This window comes from Desmodus rotundus, chromosome 1 (assembly GCF_022682495.2).
Source record: "Desmodus rotundus isolate HL8 chromosome 1, HLdesRot8A.1, whole genome shotgun sequence".
In the NCBI taxonomy this organism is placed as follows: Eukaryota; Metazoa; Chordata; class Mammalia; order Chiroptera; family Phyllostomidae; genus Desmodus; species Desmodus rotundus.
The window spans coordinates 143,113,421-143,134,732 of record NC_071387.1 but is presented as its reverse complement, the minus strand read 5'-3'; the positions used below and the strand labels follow the sequence as shown (position 1 = coordinate 143,134,732).

General features: G+C 35.0%; 1 protein-coding gene across 4 annotated transcripts in view; it reads right to left on the bottom strand.

Annotated features, from left to right (window-relative positions):
• The window catches only part of FER (FER tyrosine kinase), a 406,586-nt gene that overhangs the window by 235,102 nt on the left and 150,172 nt on the right, over positions 1 to 21,312 (bottom strand). For 3 of the 4 annotated variants that reach the window (XM_045197637.2, XM_045197636.3, XM_045197638.3), the window contains one exon: positions 6,336 to 6,428. In XM_045197637.2, coding sequence (XP_045053572.1) covers positions 6,336 to 6,428 — 93 coding nt within the window. Of the gene's footprint in view, positions 1 to 6,335; positions 6,429 to 21,312 lie in introns of those variants that run through there. The other variant, XR_008425138.2, reaches the window with a different exon arrangement.

Genomic DNA, 21,312 nt, shown 5'->3' with positions numbered 1-21,312 from the left:
GAGTTTTGGAAGGTTATATTTTTCTAGAAATTTGTCCATTTCATCTAGGTTTTCAAATTTTCTGGCATACAGTTCTTCATAGTAATTTCTTACAATCCTTTGTATCTCGGTGGTATCCGTTGTAGTCTCTCCTCTTTCATTTCTGATTGTGTTTATTTGGGTTCTCTCTCTTTTGTTTTTGATGAGCCTGCTTAAGGGCTTGTCGATTTTGTTTATCTTTTCAAAAAACCAGCTCCTGGATTCGTTGATCTTTACAATTATGCTTTTAGACTCTATATCATTTAATTCTGCTCTGATCTTGGTTATTTCCTTCTTTCTACTTGCTCTGGGTTGTCTTTGTTGTTGTTCCTCGAGTTCTTGCAGGTGTATGGTTAGGTTGTTTATTTGAGCTGTTTCTATTCTTTTTAGGTAGGCCTGTATCGCTATAAACTTCCCTCTCAGGACTGCCTTTGCTGTGTCCCATAGATTTTGGATTATTGTGAGTTCATTTTCATTTGTTTCCAGAAATTTTTTGATTTCTTCTCTTATCTCATTTTTCACCCATTCATTGTTTAATAGCATGCTATTCAATCTCCATGTTTTTGAGTGTTTTGGGGTTTTTTCCTTGATATTTGTTTCTAGTTTCAGTCCCTTATGGTCAGAGAAAATGCTTGATATGATTTCAACTTTCTTCAATTTGTTGAGTCTTGTTTTGTGTCCTATCATGTGGTCTATCTTTGAAAACGTTCCATGTGCATTTGAAAAGAATGTGCATTTTGCTTCTTTGGGATGAAAGGCTCTATATATATCAGTTAATTCCATTTCATCCAAGGCCTATTCAATGCCACAATATCTCTGTTGATATTTTGTTTAGAAGATCTGTCCATCTTTGACAGTGGGGTATTAAAATCCCCTACTATAATTATGTTGCTGTCAATATCTTTCTTGAAGTCCTCCAAGATTTTCTTTATGTATTTGGGTGCTCCTATGTTGGGAGCATATATATTTACAATGTTTATGCCTTCTTGGTGGATTCTTCCTTTGAGTATTATGAAGTGACCATCTGGGTCTCTCTTTATGGCCCTTTTTTTGAAGTCTATTTTGTCTGATATGAGTATTGTTACCCCTGCTTTTTTTTCCTGTCCATTTGCTTGTAATATATGTTTCCAGCCCTTCACTTTCAGTCTGTGTAGGTCTTCTGTCCTGAGGTGGGTCTCTTATAGGCAGCATATGGGTGGGTCATGCTTTCTTATCCATTCAGCTATTCTATGTCTTTTGATTGGAGCATTTAATCCATTTACATTTAAGGTTATTATTGATAGGTATTTATTCATTACTGATTCTTTGTACCTGTGTTCTTCCCTCTTTCTCTCTTTTCCTTCCTTTCCTTACAGAAGCCCCTTTAGCATCTCTTGCAGAGCTGGTTTGGTGGAGGTATATTCTTTTAGGCTTCTTTTGTCTGGGAAACTCCTTATTTGGCCTTCTATCTTGATTGAGAGCTGTGCTGGGTAAAGTAGTCTTGGTTGCAGTCCTCTGGTTCTCATTACTTGGAATATTTTTTGCCATTCTCTTCTGGCTTGGAGCATTTCCATTGAGAAGTCAGTTGCTAACCTTATTGGAGCTCCCTTGTATGTTACTTCCTTTTTTTCCCTTGCTGCCTTTAAGATTCTTTCTTTGTCTTGGAATTTTGCCATTTTAATTACAATGTGTCTTGCAGTGGGCCTCTTCGGGTTCCTCTTGATTGGGACTCTCGGTGATTCCTGGATTTGTGTGACTTTTTCTCTCATCAAATTAGGGAAATTTTCCATCATTACTTTTTCAAACAGATATATCCCTTGCTCTTCCTCTTCTCCTTCTGGTATCCCTATTATATGGATATTATTATATTTCATATTGTCCTGCATTTCCCTTAACCCCTCTTCATTCTTTCTGAGCCTCTTTTCCTTTTCTTGCTCATTCTGGGTGTTTTTTTTCTACTTTGTGCTCCAGTTCGCTGATCTGGTCCTCTGCTTCATCAAGCCTGCTTTTGATTCCTTCTACTGGTTCTTCAGTTCAGAAATTGTATTCTTCATTATAGTTGTTGCTTTTTTAATATTTTAAATTCAATAAGCTTCCACATACAAAAGAATAAATTTGGGCCTCTGCCTCAGACCATATATAAAAAGTAACCCATAATGAATCAAAGACCTACATGTAAGGGCTAAAACTATAAAAATCTCAGAAGGAAACAAAGGTAAAAGTCTGCATGACCTTGGATTAAACAATGTTTTTATAGACATGTCACCAAAAGCATGTGCCACCAAATAAAATTGACAAATTGAACTTTGTCAACATTAAAACTTTTGTCAAAGGACACTATCAAGAAAGTGAAAAGATAGTCCACAAAATGAGAAAAAAAATTCAAATTATATATCATAGAAGGGGCTTATATCCAAAATATGTGAAGAACTCTTATAACTCAACAATTAAAAAGCAACCCAATTTTAAAATATGCAAGGGAAATGAAAAGCCATTTCTCCAAAGAACATATAAAAGAAGCCAATAAGCACTGTAAAAGGTAATCAACATCATTAGTCATCAGAAAAGGCAAATAAAAACTATAATAATATACCACTTCATACACACTAGGATGCTTTTAATTTTTTTATAAAAAACAGGAAAACAAGTGTTGATGAGATTGTGAAGAAACTAAGACACTCATACGTTGCTGGTGAGAATGTAAAATGATGCAATCACTGTGGAACACGGTTTGGCAATTCCTCAATAACTAAACATACGAGAATTACCATATGACCCAGCAATTCCACGCATACAATTGAGAGAACAGAAAACATATGTGCACATAAATGTTAAAAAGTGGAAACAACCCAAATATCCATCAGCTGACGAATGGATAAGCAATATGTGATGAATCTGTACAATGGAACATAATTTAGTCATAAAAAAGATTAACCTTGAAAACATTATACTACCTGAAAGAAACTAGATACAAAATGTCACATATTGCATAATTCTATTTATGTGAAATGTCCGGAACAGGCAAATCCATAGGGATCAAAAGTAGATTAGTGAGTGCCAGAAAATGGGAAAGGGGGGAACTGAAACTAAGCGCTAAAGGGTATGAAATACCTTATTGGGGGCATTGAAATGTTCTGCAAGTAGTGATGATGGCTGTACAATACAGTGAGTAAACTAAGAACAACTAAGTGTGTACTTTAAAATGGTGAATTTTACATTATGTGAACTATATCACTATAAAATAGTTTAAATATGACTAACCATGTCATGTTGTAAAGTTTTTTATAGAGAAAAAAACATTTATAATAATAATTAAAATTTTCCCTTCTGTTCTACTTTTACCAAATTAGAATACTCTAAGAAATTATATCAGAAAAAATTATTTATGATTAAGTAGTGCCTAAATTGTTATGCATCTTAGACAATCATTTTTAATGTCTGAAACTTTCACATTCACTTTAAGTCTCAAGACATTCGTTACCTGTGTATTTGAGGAGAAAAACCTCCTTCTCCAAATAAGAAGGGTATCTAAGGCCTTAGAGAAATAGTTGTGTATAATTATAGTGTAACACAGTATCATAAACCACACACTGCCTCAATCTTTCTAGTTCACGAGATTTTAAATAAATCAGAAAATACCAAAGGGCACTGAACTGCTGGAAATAATAATTGCCTGCATCATGAAGATATAAATGTAGTAAACTGGGACTTGAGGAAGTGAACATTCTCAAAATTCTCAATTACAGAGGGAACATTTTCTTAGAAGCAATGGGCATTTCATAGCTTTAAAAATGTTGACAATTTATTTTAACCAAAAGATCACAATGTATCTCTGAATGAAGGACATGTTACTGGGAAAGGCATTTCAATTCATTTCAGGAAAACATAATTTGTAAACACCAAAGGCAGACCAAAATCAATCACTGTCAATTTAGTAATTTTATTTAAGAAAGGTAAAGTTCAGCCCTGCTGGTGTAGCTTAGTGGATTCAGTGCGGGCTGCAAACCAAAGGGTCATCAGTTCGATTCCCAGCCAGGGCACATGCCTAGGTTGCAGGCTGGGTCTGCAGTAGGGGATGCATGAGAGGCAACAATACATTGATATTTCTCTTCCTCTCTTTCTCCTTCCCTCCCCCTCTCTCTAAAAATAAATAAATTAAATTAAGTAAAATGAAAGGTAAAGTCCATTTTTAAATGGAGAAAATAACATGTATACCTTTATATATTTAAAAAGTTATGGCTTATACCATCAATTCATTAAGATTGTTCATAATATCCCCAATATACTTTTAGGATAGCCACGCCTATATAACTCCATCATAATGAGCTAACTGGATTTCTCTGTTTCTAGATGTAAATCAGTGTGTCTTAAAAGACAAAATTTCTCCCATCCTCTGATTGACCCTGACTTAGGGACAGAAGCTGAAGTTCCCATAACTATGAGCTTGAAAGCAATACATATAACATGAAGTCCCAGAAGCCACTGTCGCACTCCCAGACACCTGTCTTGAGACACGAGGTTCTTAGGTATCCTAGGTTGTGGGAAAAATAAATGTGGAGTTTGGCCCATTTCCACAATCATAGAATTCTTATTTTTCTGTCACTTTCTAGACTTCTGAAGCTCTAAATTCCACTCCCCTCCCTTTACATCTAAGGATAAAACTAAAGGAAACTTTGAGTTTATAATGGGGCTTAGTTTTAAAGGATTTAAAAAATTTTACTGAAGTCAAGCTTGATCTTAAAGCACACAAAAAGGAAATTGGGAGAGGGGGGCACCTTTCATAAATTAGATCACCAATAAACAGCTACTAGTTGCTGGCATAAAGACCTCTGACCTAAGTGAAATAAAGGTCAGTTAATGACAACTTAACTATGCCATTTTTGTTTCAATGTTAAATAATTTTATGAAAAGTTAGCTGACATATTAAAACATTTCTTTTCAAAATCCATATTTATTTTTCTTTTTAAAAACTTTTAAAATATTTCATCTCAAATACTTTTTACTCAAATAAAAGTTATGAAAAACTATCCACATAAACTGTCTAGAACTTCTTATAAATTGTTAAGTCTCCTACAGTTATCTTCAGTGTCAAGTCCTATGAACTACTAATAATCTGTAAAACTGTAAATCAATTACTTAAGAAAATAAGAGGAGGAAATGGACCTTGAAAGAGACTTCCTCTATTGTGTTGCTTTGGCTTATACTTATTTTTTTTCACTCACTATTTAATGCCACATGAGATGGTCTCCATTAGTTCACAGTTCCCTCCCTATTCCCACAGAACTTCTGTAAATGGGAAGTGACAATGGCAACATATCAAAGGCTGAAATATAAATAGAAAATCTCTTTTACATAAAAATATAATTTTGTTATTTTTTGTTAAAATACCTGCTAATTTCCCTACTGGTATATAACAGATTGTTGCTTAAGTGAAATACATAAGGGAACATATGTTACATACTAAAAAGGAATTATAACAAATAAATCCAAAATGTGAATGGAAATTTAACTAACCTGTGGTTAGGAAACATTTTCTTTTTCTAAATAAGACTAGGTCACATTGTCTTAAACAGGAAAACTTTTCAAAAGTAAGATACGATATTAAGATATCATCATGTAGAAACTTAGAGAGTTGGGGAGAAATCATGTAATTATTTATACTCAATATTTTTGTGTTCACCACCACTCAATATGATATCATTGTAAAGCTCTATTATCAATAAGGTATGGCTAAAATAAAAAGTTTGATAATTACATTTTACAGGTAATGAAGTGAAAAAATACTTCAGATTTTTACTGTTTAAAGGGGATAAGAATATTTTTTATCTTGCTTGGTTATAGCCACTATTACTAAAGATATCTAATATTCTATTCACCTTTGTAATATGCCAAACCCAACTTCAGACTTCAACTTTACAATCTAATGTTCTAAAAATGTTAACACACATAAAATGATACATGTACAAATGAATGTACAATAATCTGTATTATAAAAATGTTTCCTTGGAAAAGAGATTTCTATATATTGTTCTTATAATATTCTTTCTATATATTATTCTTTATATAATATATTATTCTTTTATATCAAAGTTCATAAAGTGTAATATTTATTTGTAGTACAGGAAGTCTATAATACAGGTTTCTTTCCTCCCTACATCAATGTTAGATAGAGTTTTACTATATATATACATGCATAGACTGATATACATACAAAAAGTTAACATGTATTTACTTTTCAATTTGTACAGAAAAATTTACATATGATATTCATTAATATATGAGAAAGAGCTACATAATGACTATTTTCAGGAACACATAAAGTTCATCATCCTACTTACTGATGAAGGGCCCAATGCAGATTTTGGAGACCTAATCATTCCAGCAATTGAATGACGAATAGACTCAAATTTGGATAGCCTCTCCTTCCTTTCCTGGAGAGAGTAAGAAAGAAGCCTTAAGCAATAGTAAATATCTGGTATGCATACACAGTGATGCAGGTGTTTAAGTACTGGTCCATAACTCATGCCCATCTATCATGTCTTCCAACCAAATAAAATGCAAACTTCTTGACACTGAAGATGACAAAAAACCAAATGCATATAAACTCTGTACCATGTTACTTTCCTGTTCTCTCAACACATGTCTTAATTGGAGAAAAATAAAAGAGGCAGAAACTCATGAGATGAGTGGAAACAAGAAATATAAAGGAAATTCGCAGCAAACCAAATAAACATTAACATGAAGGGGGGAAAAAAGACACAAGCTACAAAGAACCAGATTTCAGACAGCACTGTAGTTGTGCAGGATTTTCAAGGAAAAAAATAATAGGGAAAAAACAGGAGGAAATTATATAGAAAATATTTTTAGACAGTGAAGTAGGTAGGAAGTTTCCACTTAAGTAGGTAGGAAGTTTTTTTGTTTGTTTGTTTTTTCCTTTTTATAAAAACAATGTTTAATTTCAATCAGTAGTGATAAAATATTTACTTTTACTTGTTTCTGCTAAAGACACATAATAGCACAATAAACAATTTTTGAATAAAATTAAGTTCTAAAAAATATATATCTAAAACTATATACCCTAGACAAAATGATTCAAAGACAACGGGAACACAATAATGACATATATTCATATTTAAGATAATTTCCACTGACATCAACTAAGTAAATGCATCAACAAGCATCACTTTCTGATTTTTTCTCTAAAATGTACGGTGCCCACAGTACAGAGAACCTTGTGGTCAGCAGGCCACTTTCTGGGTCACCTACGTGTTTCTGTTTCCACCAACTGAGCTTTTATGAATCCTGAGTCAACTGTATTTGTTTCTAAGCTTTATATAATAAAACAGTATATATAACATAATCAATAAAATATGAGTGCAAAAGGAAAACTTATTTCTATAAGTTGAGCCCCTCTGTGAAAGGTTAGTCACTAGAAGAAACTGTTGTCAAATCACATGTGGTCAGAACTAATGAAAGACTAGAAAAAAAAGAATGAAATATCTGAAAGGATTTGTACTTAGATATTCTAGCAAATGTATAAATAAGTTTACTATTTTTTTAAAGCCCCTATTAAAAAAAAAAAAGTAGGTAGGAAGTTTCCCAAAGATTCACACGATGATGATGAGGAGGAGGGGGACAATAACACCTACGGCAATGATGACAACAGAGGCGAGAGTAAAATAAGGAGACAGTGGCAGAACTACCGCTAAGGAAAAGTAAACCCAGATTTATGTTTGACATAGGATATATATTTCTGAGTATCATACATCGCAGTTGAAGGAAACTTTTTATTAAGATTTCAAATCTGTAGATTCATTTTTACAAATGCAAGTGAATGAGGTAGGTAAGAGGATAGAAAAGAAGAGAAAGAAGGAGAACAAGAATGAGTACTAGGAGGTAAGAAAAAGAATGATGGAAAGCATGTGTGAAGGTTTGTAGTGAAAGCATTGGTAAATTTTCCAATAACAACTACATTTCACTGTTACTCAACAGCAGACAAAAGAACAAGATAACCTATTGCCAAGCACTGTATTTCCATATCTTCCATCGGTAGTGATGCTCAATTTTATTTGTCAGTGGAAAATATCTAAAGCAGGCCACAAATAACATCTATTATTTCCTATGTATCCAACACCTAGTGTATATCTTCTGTATATAATAAATGGTCACATTTTGGGCCATATGCTACCTAATAGACTCAAACTCAAAACTGAAATTCCACTTTTGTCTCTCCATTTACCTACTTTTACTAATTTACTTTTCTAACACTTACAGTACTGATAGTTCTTATTATTCCACAAACAAATGCATATTAATAATTAAAATAATCTTATGATACTCTAACAGATAATCTCAACATCTTTTTCATAGTCATCACATATAACTTGCTGATGATCCTATGTGAATAACTATACTTCAATTCGAACATCTAGAGAACGAAACAATGACAAACCTTCCTCAGAGGGTACTTACAAGTAAATTACTACAAGTGATTAAAAAGTAACATGTTAAAGGCATGTAAATATTTAATGAAATCACTTTTAAGAAATACATCTTCCCTGTAGTACCAATGGTCATCACCTTAGGAATGTGAGCATGTATCCGGTAGCCTTAATCCTAACGGCAGCTTCAGTTTTGGTTTTTAGTAAAAACCACTGTAAGAGCTGAGCTACCAGAAATGCTGGAGCAGACAGCCTTGAAGTACTAAAGGAGAGTAGTGACATTTCTTTAAAGATGTTCATCTTCAACTGACTTGGGTGTTTTGGGTTTTTTAAAAAATCTATCTCTGGTGCTTGAGAAGTCTTCTAAAATAAAAACATTTGGGAAAGTAAATATTTTTACCAGCCAGGCTATGGAAAATGAAAGAGTAGAAAGTAAGGCATACACAGTAGTTTCTTTGTAATTAGAAGTATGAAGAAATATGTGATGTTGTAAAGCACACATGTTGGAAAGTACTAAAATAGCTATAGTTTTCTACTCCCCAGCCCAACTCACACTTCTTCTCATTCCTTTGGGGAATTTCCCCCCCCTGACTCTGTGTGGTTGTGGAGGTGGCAGTGGTATCAACAGCAGTGACACTACTGTTGATCTTGCTGCTACCTACCACAGATGGGAAGATGACATGAAAGTGCTAACCTCACCTGCGTGGCAATGAAAGCTTCACAAGAAAGCAGTCGGCTTCTCTGAGCAATGCTCTTAAAATGATAGACAGAGCATGGTCCCAATGTATGAATACCACAAGAACGAAACTGAAAACTACATGGGAGGTTATGCACAAAAGCAGAAAATTCCAGGGAGAGTTCTAAGAGTTCAAAAGCATTTTATTTGTGTATGACTTAATAGTTCACTGAAATGGTAAAAATAACTTTCCTCGAGCTACACCTTGGCATCAAACCCTACAAAAGAGAACCATTTCCCCCAAGACCCTTTGATAATATCAAATAAAAAAACTTTTTTAAAATATTTTTTATTTATTTTTTGGAGGGAGGGGAAAAGAGGGAGAAGGAAAGGGAGAGAAACATCACTATGTGCTTGCCTCTCATGTGCCTCCACCAGGCACCTGGCCCGCAACCCAGGCATGTGCCCTGACTGGGAATCGAACCAGCAACCCTTTGGTTTGCAGGTCAGCATTCAATCCACTGAGCCACACCTGCCAGGGCAAAACATTTTCTTAAAAATGTAATATTAGGTTAAGTCTAGATTAAGTCCAGGTGTGGGATAGATAAGACTTCAAAAATCATTTCCTTTATATTAAATTATGAAGTATAATACGGTATATGTTTGAGAGGATACAATTAATGAAAGTCCCCTTTCATTTAAAGATACTCTTTAAATCAGTTGGTCTAAAAATGTACTATCAGAAAAAATTAGTAAACCATAAGTTTTAGGCAAGAATAATCAAATGTAAATAGAGTATATAAAACATTTTAACTAGTATCAGCTCATTTGGTGCCTGTATTTCTACAAGTAAGACATAAAACTCATTTGCCAAAGCTCCAGTCTATACAGCTTTTCAAATCGGCTTTAAATTATAGTCTACATAATAATACATCATGCTGTGCTACATTTACTGACAGGCTGACTTTTCTATCAGTGAATTAAATGGCTATTTAAAAAAAAGTTAATATGTAAAAGTTTCCTTTTGATTACCATGGAAAGAGTGCCTAATTTTGCCTGTAGACCTGCCGTGGCTTGTGATGATACACTCATTTTATCCTCCTCAGATATTGACAAGGTAAAGAACTTTCTCTAGAGAAGGAGAGAGAAACAAGTTATGACAAAAAGACAGCCCCTCAGAGTGGACATAGTTGGGGGCCAGAGAAGGGGGCAAGGAGAGGCAATGTTGTAAAATAATACCTTATGTCATAAAATAATATTCTCATCCAATGCCTATAAAAATGTAAAAGCCAAGAGATTATTTCATAATGATTAAAAGCTTGCCTATTATCAACTTTAAAAAGCTCTGTAAGAAACAATACCTAAATTACTTACAGTTAAAGAAAGTCATACTATCAAGTTTTGCAAATTGAGTTTCACTAAAACTCAAATTGCAGTTGAAGTAGGCTCTCAGGCTACTTCCATCCCCTGTCCAGTAAAACACAGGTAAAGATAAAAGGCAAAGAATTGAGGTTTTACTGAATGATGTGATTTACTGAATGGAGTAAAAAAATTAACAGCTCTTCCAAGTGACAGCATATTTAGGTCTGTATTTAGCAAGTTACGAACTAACAACTTTAACCAAAAAACACATAAGTTACTGAAGCATGGCTCTCAAAGAAGGCAATGGAATAGAAAGAGTAAGGTTCTGATGTCAGACAGTATAGATTATGAACCTGCGCAATTACTTGACTACCCTGGCTCTCAGTTTCCACACCAGTAAACATGAGGACACTAGACTACATGAAATCTTCATTTAAAAATTCTGTCACCATTGTCCAACTCCCCAGTCAATTGCATGGCATTGTTCATTGAAAAAAACTCACACAGAAGACTTCCATTGCAGAAAAGAGAACCCTTGTGTACTATTGGTGGGAGTGCAAAATGTAGCCACGGTGAAAAACAGTATAGAGGTTCCTCAAAAAGTTAAAATTAGAACTACCACATGACACAGCAGCTCCACTTTTGGGTATTTACCCAAAGAAATCCAAAACACTAATTTGAAAAGATATATGTACCCCTATGTTCACTAAAGCAGTATTTATAATACAATAGACAAGATATGGAGGCAACCTGAGTGCCTATCAATAGATTTGGATAAAGAAAATGTGGTACATATTTCTCTCTCTCTCTCTCTCTCTCTCTCTCTCTCTCTCTATATATATATATATATATATATATATATACACACACACACACACACAATGGATGATTACTCAGCCATGAAAAAGAATAAAATCTTACCATTTGCAACAATGCAGACAATCCTAGAGAGTATCATGCTAAGTGAAATGTCAGAGAAAGCCAAATACCATATAATTTCACTTATATGGGGATTCTAAACAACAAAATAAGCAAATAAAACAGAAACAGACTCACGGATAAACGAAACAGAGGGTTGCCAGATGGGAGCGGGGCTGGGGCACTGAGTGAAAAAGGTGAAGAGATTAAGAAGTACAAATTGATCATGGGAATGTAAAGTACAACATAAGGAATACCATCAATAACAGTGTAATAATTATGTATAGTGCCAGGTGGGTACTAGACTTATCAAGGGGAGCACTTCATAAATTGTACAAATGTCTCATCACTATGCTTTACACCTGAAACTAATATAAAATAATACTGAAATGTCAATTGTAATTGAAAAACTAAACACTAAAGACTTCCATAGTAACATTGGCCACCACAGTTACTTCCCTTATAGGGCATTTATTTTAGTCACATCCCACCTGGGATGCCATCAGAACTTAACCTCCAATGGGAAGCTGAAATCTAGTGAAAAGTGCCACTGGAACCCTTTTTTATGAATAATGGGTCATTAAAACAACCAAATATTATTTGTCACAGACTTCAGTAAATAAACCCAATCTAATAAATTCTTGGAAGGAACAATGAAAGTGATTACTTGGCCCTGTCGGAACAGTTAGATACTCACTGAAATCAGGAGGCAATAAGAATCAAGAAAAAGATGACAATATTCACGCACAAACTCCAGGCTGAGTGCCAGATATCGTTGGGACTACTTATGCAAAGCAGCCACGAAATTCGAAGGGATTTTATACCTACAGGGAAATTTAAACCCAGAAAAGATTGTCTCTTAAAAAAAATTCTATGCTGTTGATAACTCCATAACATAAATGAAATACTGCAAATATCGGTATGTCCTTTGTAAAAGGAATGTATTTATAAATAACAAACAACTTAGGCTTTTGGAAATGTTGATTTTCTGAGGAGAATGAAGGATACAGTTTCTACACCCATCAGCATATAAAATTTAAGTATTAAAAAAGTTTCTAAATGATTTATTTTAGCAATTGGGTTCTGACTGAAGACAAATAATTTTAGAAGTAGTCACTGCTTAGTAACCTAGTCATCCTGTCGTTTTTCCTCTGGTGCTTGCATATTTTTTATTTTATTTTATTTTATTTTTAAATTAATTAATTTATTTTTATTCAGTTACAATTGTCTGCATTTTCTCCCCTTCCCTCCACCCCACCCCAGCCAGTCCCACCTCCCTCCCCCACTCTACCCTCCCCCTTGATTTTGTCCTTCTGTCCTTTATAGTAGCTCCTATAGACCCCTCTCCACACTATCCCCTCCTCACACCCCTGTGGCTACTGTTACAATGTTCGTAATTTCAATGTCTCTGGTTATATTTTGTTTGCTTTTTTCTTTTGTTGATTATGTTCCAGTTAAAGGTGAGATCATAAGGTATTTGTCCCTCACCGCCTGGCTTATTTCACTTAGCATAATGCTCTCCAGTCCCATCTAGGCCCTGGCTGGTGTAGCTCAGTGGACTGAGCACAGGCCTGCGATCCAAAGGGTCACAGGTTCGATTCCCAGTCAGGGCACATGCCTGGATTGCATTGTAGGCCAGGTCCCCAGTAGGGGGAATGTGAGAAGCAAGCACACATTAGTACTTGCATATTAAAAATATTTATTAAAAGAAAGACAGCCCTCTTGCTAAGTCAAGCATTTTCATATTCTAAAATAATGAAACTGGGAACCAAATGTGCAAAACATTTGAATGATTATCAAAATTCTGTCTTAAAATAACAATGCTAAAAAAATTCATAATATAACAGGGTAGAGTTTGGTGAAACACAGTTTGTAAAATGTCATGTCATTCTGCTCACTTTCTTGATTCTGTATCTCTTAGGATGACCATCTCCAAGGAAAGGAGGCGGTAACCAGCAACACTCCTATTCAATATCTAAAGACAATTCACATTCCAATGTGCTTTTCTGAAATGTATGAGCAAAAACAATGGCTAAAGTTATTCTTTTTATAAATTATCCAGTAGTGCAAGACACATAACCATTTCCTTATGAGGACCTCACTGACAATTTAAGTGCTAATAGACTTTGCTCAGTAAAAGACTGAATTTCAGTGTTTTGAAAAATTACACTTCAACATGAAACCCCCCAAAATATGTCTACTCAGAACATGTGAATGTGACCTTCCTTGTAAAAGGGGATTTTGCAGATATAATTAAATTAAGAATCTCAAAATGAGACCATCCTATATTATCCAGGTGGGTCGGAAATCCAAGGACCAGTATCCTTATAAGAAGGCTGAAACAGAATAGGAAAGAACACAGAAGAGAAGGCTATATGAAGGAGGAGACAGAAATGGGTATGCTCAGTCAAAGAATGCTCAGAACGGCCAGTAGCCACCAGAAGCTAGAAGAGAGACATGGAACGATTCTTGCTCAGAATCTCCAGAAGGAACCAGCTCTCCAGAAGCCTTGAGTTTTGGACTTCCAGTCTCCAGAAGAACTGTGAAAGAATACATTTATGTTGCTTTTAAGGTGCCAAGTTTGTGGTAACTTGTTATAGAAGTCGTAGGAAACTAATACACACCTGAAAAAGAATCAGTGGATATTTACCTTGTAAAGTAATCATCAGCTACCCTAAACATTGAAACAAAACAAAAATATCACCCTGATGTGAAGTCTATTAATCTGAAAAACTGGCCAGAAGTTGCATTTTCATAAATTCTATAGAGTAATATTAAAATGTGAATATCTGCACCTTTTTTAAAATCTTTCATTTCCCACTCCAGTTTTTAGAAACTTGTGTCTGATTAAAACAACACCTTTCCCCCAAATCCACTGTCAGAAGTATAGCTGTAGTCCCAAAGACAGTTTTTCTCAGCAGGAGCCCTCATAATTCCAGGAACCATACAGCAGGATTCACAGCTAAGCAGTAGCAAGGTCACAGGATTTTCTCCCTGTGGCTTTCCGTTCACCTATAGTCCAGCAGTTGGAGCACTGGCTAACTTTGTTATTAGCTTTGCTAACATCTATTTTCACACTAATTAGCACATGTGGTTTGAAGTTTCTTTTCATAGGTTGGGGACCGATATTGTTTCCAATAATAAAGTGCCAGCAAAGAAAGAAGGAATTTCAAAGGCAACTAGCTCCTCAGACAAAAATAAGCTGATCAAAATAAGTTTATTATACAGATAGGGCATGTATTTAAAAGATTAACATTGAAAATCACTATTATAAATTACTGGACCATGGTCTTTTATTCTATGACTTCCTTTTTCAAAAGAGATGTCATATAATAAAACTATATAAAATCAGTGGTAAAAGGAACCTTTTAAGCTAGAAATTTTTCAACTTCAACCTTTTCACTTCCCAATAGACGAGAAAATGGAGGTCAGAGAAGGTGAAATAACATGCCCCAGGACACACATACAATGACAAAACCAACTCCTCCCATAGTTCCCTTTCCACTATGACATACTGCCTGGAATACGTCCAGGAAGTCAACCATATGCTGGGCATTCATGGCTCATTCAAAAAATTAAAGAAGGGGGTGGGGGAGTGGGTAGAGAATAAAGGCTCTAATCACATTAAAGTTGAATTGCTACACTGAAACAATTATTACATTCAATTTAAAATAGTAAGTATAAAACTGATGTACTATTTTGAATAACATATCTCAAGAATATAATAAAAGTAGCTCCAGCTGGTGTAGCTCAGTGGATTGAGTGCGGGCCTATGAACCAAAGGGTCGCCAGTTTGATTCCCAGTCAGGGCACATGCCTGGGCTGCAGGCCAGGTCCCCAGTTTGGGGCACACGAGAGGCAACCACACATTGATGTTTCTCTCTCTTTCTCCTTCCCTTCCCCTCTCTCTAAAAATAAATAAATAGAATCTTTTTTAAAAAAAGAATATAATAAAAACACAGACAAGTAAAAATTAAAATTATAACACTGAGGAGTGCTACTAATATGGAAATACATTCATGCACATCAACAAGGAAACATCGCACACAGCCATTTTGAACCTGGAATGGTAAAAGGTTAAATATGACTGAAAACTATAAAATATTAATGACAGACAATAAAATTATCACATTTTTTCATTAAAAATAAAACAGAGCAGAAGCCTCTGCATATAGACACTGGAAAGTTTGAATTACATTTCAGAAATACTTCATTCAGTGGTTTATAAATTCATTAAATCTCATGGTAGTTCAGTGAGAAGCCAAGTAACTTTTTGTTAAGTATTTCCAAATACTACATAAATAAAACAGAGTCACATCACTATTGCTAAAGTTTTAGGGCTATGTGAAAGAGAACAACCACAATGCACCATTTGAAGAACTGTTGACAAAAATATATTAATCTGGTTAGAAAATGGCTCTCGCAATGAACGTAGCTAGCATTTCCTGAGCACTAACCATGAGCCAAGCACCAAGTTCTCTGTACATGCATTGTTCTGTACATTTCATTGTCTATAACACTACATAGCAGATCCTGATATCCTCACTTTATGCATTAGAAAGACACAGTTTGGAATGGTTCCAAATCTGTTCCAAGGACAATAATAAGTTCTTACTCAGAATACTAAAATCCTTATATTCAAAACTATGATGTAATTCAAATAAAATCATTTCTTCTCTTCCGTACACTGATTGGGCAGCAAGGGCAGCAATAAGGCAATTTCTAGAACCAAAGGATTAGTATCTGGAATTATAAAGGATCAGCTTTACTGCTGGAAGAATTATAGATTCAAAAATTTATCCATAAATTCTCTTGAGGCTTGAAAGGTACCAAAAAAATCAAATAGCTAATTATGATTCTATTAAAATTTGAGTAGAAATTCAGAATTTTTTAAATAATAACTTATTTTGAAACTAAAAGGCACTAACGTGATGCCTCATTTTGCCATACCTTAAAAAAAAGAATTATCCTCACAAAACAAATTCTGTATTCCTGTCTTCTTACATAGTTCAAAATAAACATAAACTGGCCTTATCTTGCTGCATCAAGGCTCTAAGACTCTACTTTGGAATTTCTTCCATTTATTTTGTACTTTTCCCCCCCAGACTCCTCCCTTGGTGTTAAAATATGAGTTATCACTTCTTGCTCCTGACAATGCATGACTCCACACCTCCACCTCTCCTTGGCCACCCCACATCTGCACGCGTTACTTACCACGTGCTGTTTCTAATCTGTGGTACTGTGAGAAATCATGGAAATAAGTTTACTAGGACTGTTTCTAAATGAGAGTAAAAAGTTCTCAGAGTCTTTCTAAATAAAGTACATAACCCTTATTATGTGAACTTAGTTTCATCCATCTGTAATAGGTTGTTTTTTCTCCTAGTCCAGTCTCAGAGTAGAGGTTACAGAGAAAATGACCAATAGAAAATTGGGTGTTATTTTAATTTTTTTTTTAAATCATAGAACTATACCTGCATGCCTTAAATTTTGGTGGCATCTCTAGGCTTTTTATTGGCATCCTGACTAAATGTACTGCCATATCTAATGGTCTCTATTTGGTTTTCATTTTACTTGAGCTCTGAGAAGGCAAAATTCTCAGATCATCTCTAAGATTCCCACCTGTTTGTGTACCAACCCTGCATGATTTCTGGGACCGTGAATAGGACGGATTTTACTCCTACAGTTAGGTTATTTTATATGACACAACTGACTTTAAGAAAAGAAGATTATTCTGAGTGTGCCTGACCTGTGTGCCTGACCTAACCAGTTAAGCCCTTAAAGAGACTGGCCTCCTAAAGGCAGAGATTCAAAGCATAACAGAGTAAACGTGAGAAAAATTCTCCAATGCTAAGGGGGCTACGTGGCAAAGCATTTCAGTGGCACTGACAGCTACAAGTGGCCCTCAGTTGACAGCCAGCAAGAGAATGAGGGCCTCAATCCTACGAATGCAAGGAACTGAATTCTGCAACAACCACATAAGCCTGAAGAGGACCCCCAAGCTCCAGATAACAATGCAGCCCAGCCAATACCTTGACTTGAATCTCATGAGACCCTCAGCAAAGAACTCAGGGAAGCCACAGAACTGTGAACTAACAAACAGATCTTGTTTTAAGCCGTTCAGTTTGTGGGTTATACAGCAAAGAAAAATTAATATTTGTCTCTCCGCATTTGCTCCTTTTCCATCTTTGCATGAGATGTGTTCTCTTGGAGCTCCCCTTCCTCTCTGTCACTCCTTAATCTCCAGTGTAAACCTTATATGCTCTACCCACCTGGTGGTCCTCAAGCATTTGGCCCTAATCTTTGCCTCATACTGTAACACATTCCTGTGTGACATCTTTCATATTTTTTAGCAAATAGTTGTTGAAAGATTACAATGTTCCAAACAGAATTCCAGGCTCTAGGGAGCTGTCAGTGAAAAGAATGAAAGAATTTTAAAAAACAGAAAAAATTCCTGCTCCTTGGAGTGTTCACAGAACACTTACTCTATGACAACTATGACAAACTTGTCTCCTGTGTTCCATACACAAATGGCCATCTGGCTTTTAGATTTTTTCCTTGAAATCCCCAGAAGTCTCTCACACTCCCTTACTATTTTTGTTGAACTAACTATTTTACCCTAAACTTTCAAATGCATCTATATATACACCTAACCTGCCCTTCCTCCCTCTCCTCAAGACATGTCTTATCTTCTCTTCAAGCTTAACTCCTTTACCTATCCCACAGTGTCCTTCCATTTCCTTTAAATTTCACTCCATTAAATTCCTATTAGTGCCCCAGTCAGTATGACTCAGTTGATTGGAGTGTCATCCCATTACTGAAAGGTTGCAGGTTCGATTCCTGGTCAGGGCACATATCTAGATTGTAGGTTCAATCCCTGGTCCTGGCACTATGATCCCTGGTCTGGGTGTGTATGGGAGGCAACCAATCGATGTTTCTCTCTCCCTTCCTCTCTCTCTAAAATCAATGAAAAAACTGACCTCGAGTGAGGATTAAAAAAATTCCCATTAGCCCTTCTTTTATCTGAATTTTCAATGTTCTCCTGACTCCTTCTCTCTATGATTCCTGTAAACAAAGTAGTCTGTAATTCTACAATTGAAATTCTACAAATGAAAGTCATCTGTACTTCTACATCTATTGATTCTGTAAGCAAAGTCTTCTCTCCCATCCTTATAAAATATCCTTCAAACTGCCATGCTATTATTCTCTTTCCCTACTTATCCAAAGTTCTCCTGATTAGTGTACATTCATTGTCTTCGCTTTATAATTCTATTTATGCATTCTTTTGTATAAAGTGCGGGGCCATTTTCCTGCTTTATCTCATTCAATCCTATAACAATAAAAAATTATTATCCCCATTTTACACATGAGAATACTCAGAGATGTGAAGCGACTTGTCTGGAGTCCTACATTCTGGATTTAAGCTCAAATATACTTTATTCTTAAATGTTCTGGAACTTACCTCAGCAGAAACTTCTTCACCCCATGCATTCCTATGTTCACTATACCTTGACCTCCACCCTCCCCACTCCACAGAAACTATTCTCATTGAGGTCAATTTACAACCTCTGACATTGCCAAAATCGAAGAAAGCTTTTCAGTACTTAACTTGTCTACTTATTCACTGCTTTGCTTACTGCTTTGCTCTTGCATCTTTCACATTACCATTCTTTCTTCTTCTTTGCCCTCTCCTTACATTATATGCAGGGATTATATGCAGGGAGAGGGCAAAGAATTAATCCGAGTATTAATCCAGCTTCAGAAGGCCATCTAAACTGCCTGTGAACCTTTACAAGAAAGTTTGGTATACCTCAGAGTTAAAAATTTCCCAAACTAAAATCATTAGCTCCCATCTGCTCCTCTTGCCCTAGTCCAGCGATTTTCTACTGGTGTGCCACAAGAATTTTTAAAACATGCAATACCTGAAATTTAGTCAGGGCTACTGACCTCTCTTCCTATAGATTCTCAAGTAAAAAAAAATGACAACAGCCAACACAAGAGCCATCCGGTATGAATGAATCAAAATTATACCAACTTTTTTTTGTCAGATCAGCAAAAACTATAATGTAAATTATTTGGTGTGCCACAGAGTATTAGTAGTTAATATGTGCACCATGAGATGAAAAAGGCTGAAAATCACTGCTCTGGTCACTTAGTGAGCACAGCCACTATGACCTCAGTCACCACCTGCCAGCTACTCACTCTACCCAGCTCACTTAACCCACTAAAAATTGTACTTGCTTCTTTTATCTTAGATAGAAAAATCTATAATAATTTATAAACTGTAAACATTAAAATCTAGCCAAAACCTAAGTTAAATGTTAATGTTTATATAACCTATTGACTAATTGTGGAGTTTAAATGCTGTATGCTTATAATAAGTATCCTGTATTAACTTAAATGATGCATAATAGAATAAATTTGTAATTAAGTAAAGAATTATAATTTTAAAATGAGTAGCAGTTTTCCTAGCATTTAAAATAATGCACATATAGTTTACTACTGGGTTTCTAGCATTCTTAACTTTGACATGAGGCCACACTCTAGCACAACCTCTTAACCAACAGAACTTCTTCCTGTATTACTGTTCCCCTCATTCATACAGAGCTCATCATTAGCAAGTTATCAGTCTTCATTTCTTTCTGGCCAAACATTCTTGGTGACCTTCCCCTTGGCAAAAAAAAGCCCAATTCTTTAGGATGCTTATGTTTCTTATTTCTATTAACTTAAATACAAAGGAAAAGCTAAACTTTCATTGGATTACTGAAAATAATGCAATAGATAAACCATGTAACCAAAGATTTCTGCAATTATAATAATAGTATATTGAATCATCTCTAGATTACAGTTGGAAACATCTGGTGATGATAAAAATTGACTTGCAAGATCTAACTTTCTCTTGGTTCTGTTACCCCTTAGAGTAGATTAGCAATAACACATTCAGTAACAGAGCAATCTATTTTTGTATGCTTATTTAATTCAAGATGGAGGGAGAAAAGCTTTAAGGCAGCCAATGCTTTCTATAAGAAACTACAAACAAAAAAAGGAGACTGTGGGCTTTTATTAATTACTGCAGGATATATACCTTTGTATCATTACGAATGTAGAAATACTCTATGCGCTGTGATTGAGTAAAAAGGCTACAAGACATTTTATGTCCTTCCTCTTTCTCAAATTCCTTCAGGAGCAACAAAATCTATATTTTGGGATAAATTTTCATCGGACATTCAATGTTGTCATTCATCTGTAGGTATGTTTCTTAATCATTATAAAGTTGATATAAATAATGTTTTAAAGTCCATAGGGAAAAGGTTGGACAACTGTAACTGAACAGCAATAAAAAAAAAAGTAATCTATAAAGACCCCAGTCTAAAGTATTAATCTGTCATTTATACTTTAGGTTCATTTTATCATTTTGACTAGGCTTTCTACCACTTCCACTCCCTCTTAACTAATTCTTCAAGAAAAGAGAAAAATCAGTTTCAATAGATGTATACGTTCAAGGGAGATAGCATATAAAAACTGCACCATTCATTCATAACTAGAATACATCTTCTGTCAGAAATTATTTAGAAATTGAACACATAAAGCAATAATCCAAAACTAAAAAATTAGCAAGGACAACCTGAAATATGCACTAATACCTTGTTTTCTCCTAACACATCTCATAGCCCTTAAAATTATTAAATCTGTTTTCATCTTCATGAAAATGTTTGGCTTCAAAAAAACCCCCCAAAACTCATCAATTTAACTATTTTCATATATACTGTTATTACATAACCAGATACTGAACTACATATACAACTTTAACAATACTTGTGGTACATTGTCAATCTACAGGTACAATTAAGTCTTCCTATGAACTTCAATCAGAACATAGCTAGCTGGAGGAAGGGAGAATGCCATGCCTTCAAATTTCAT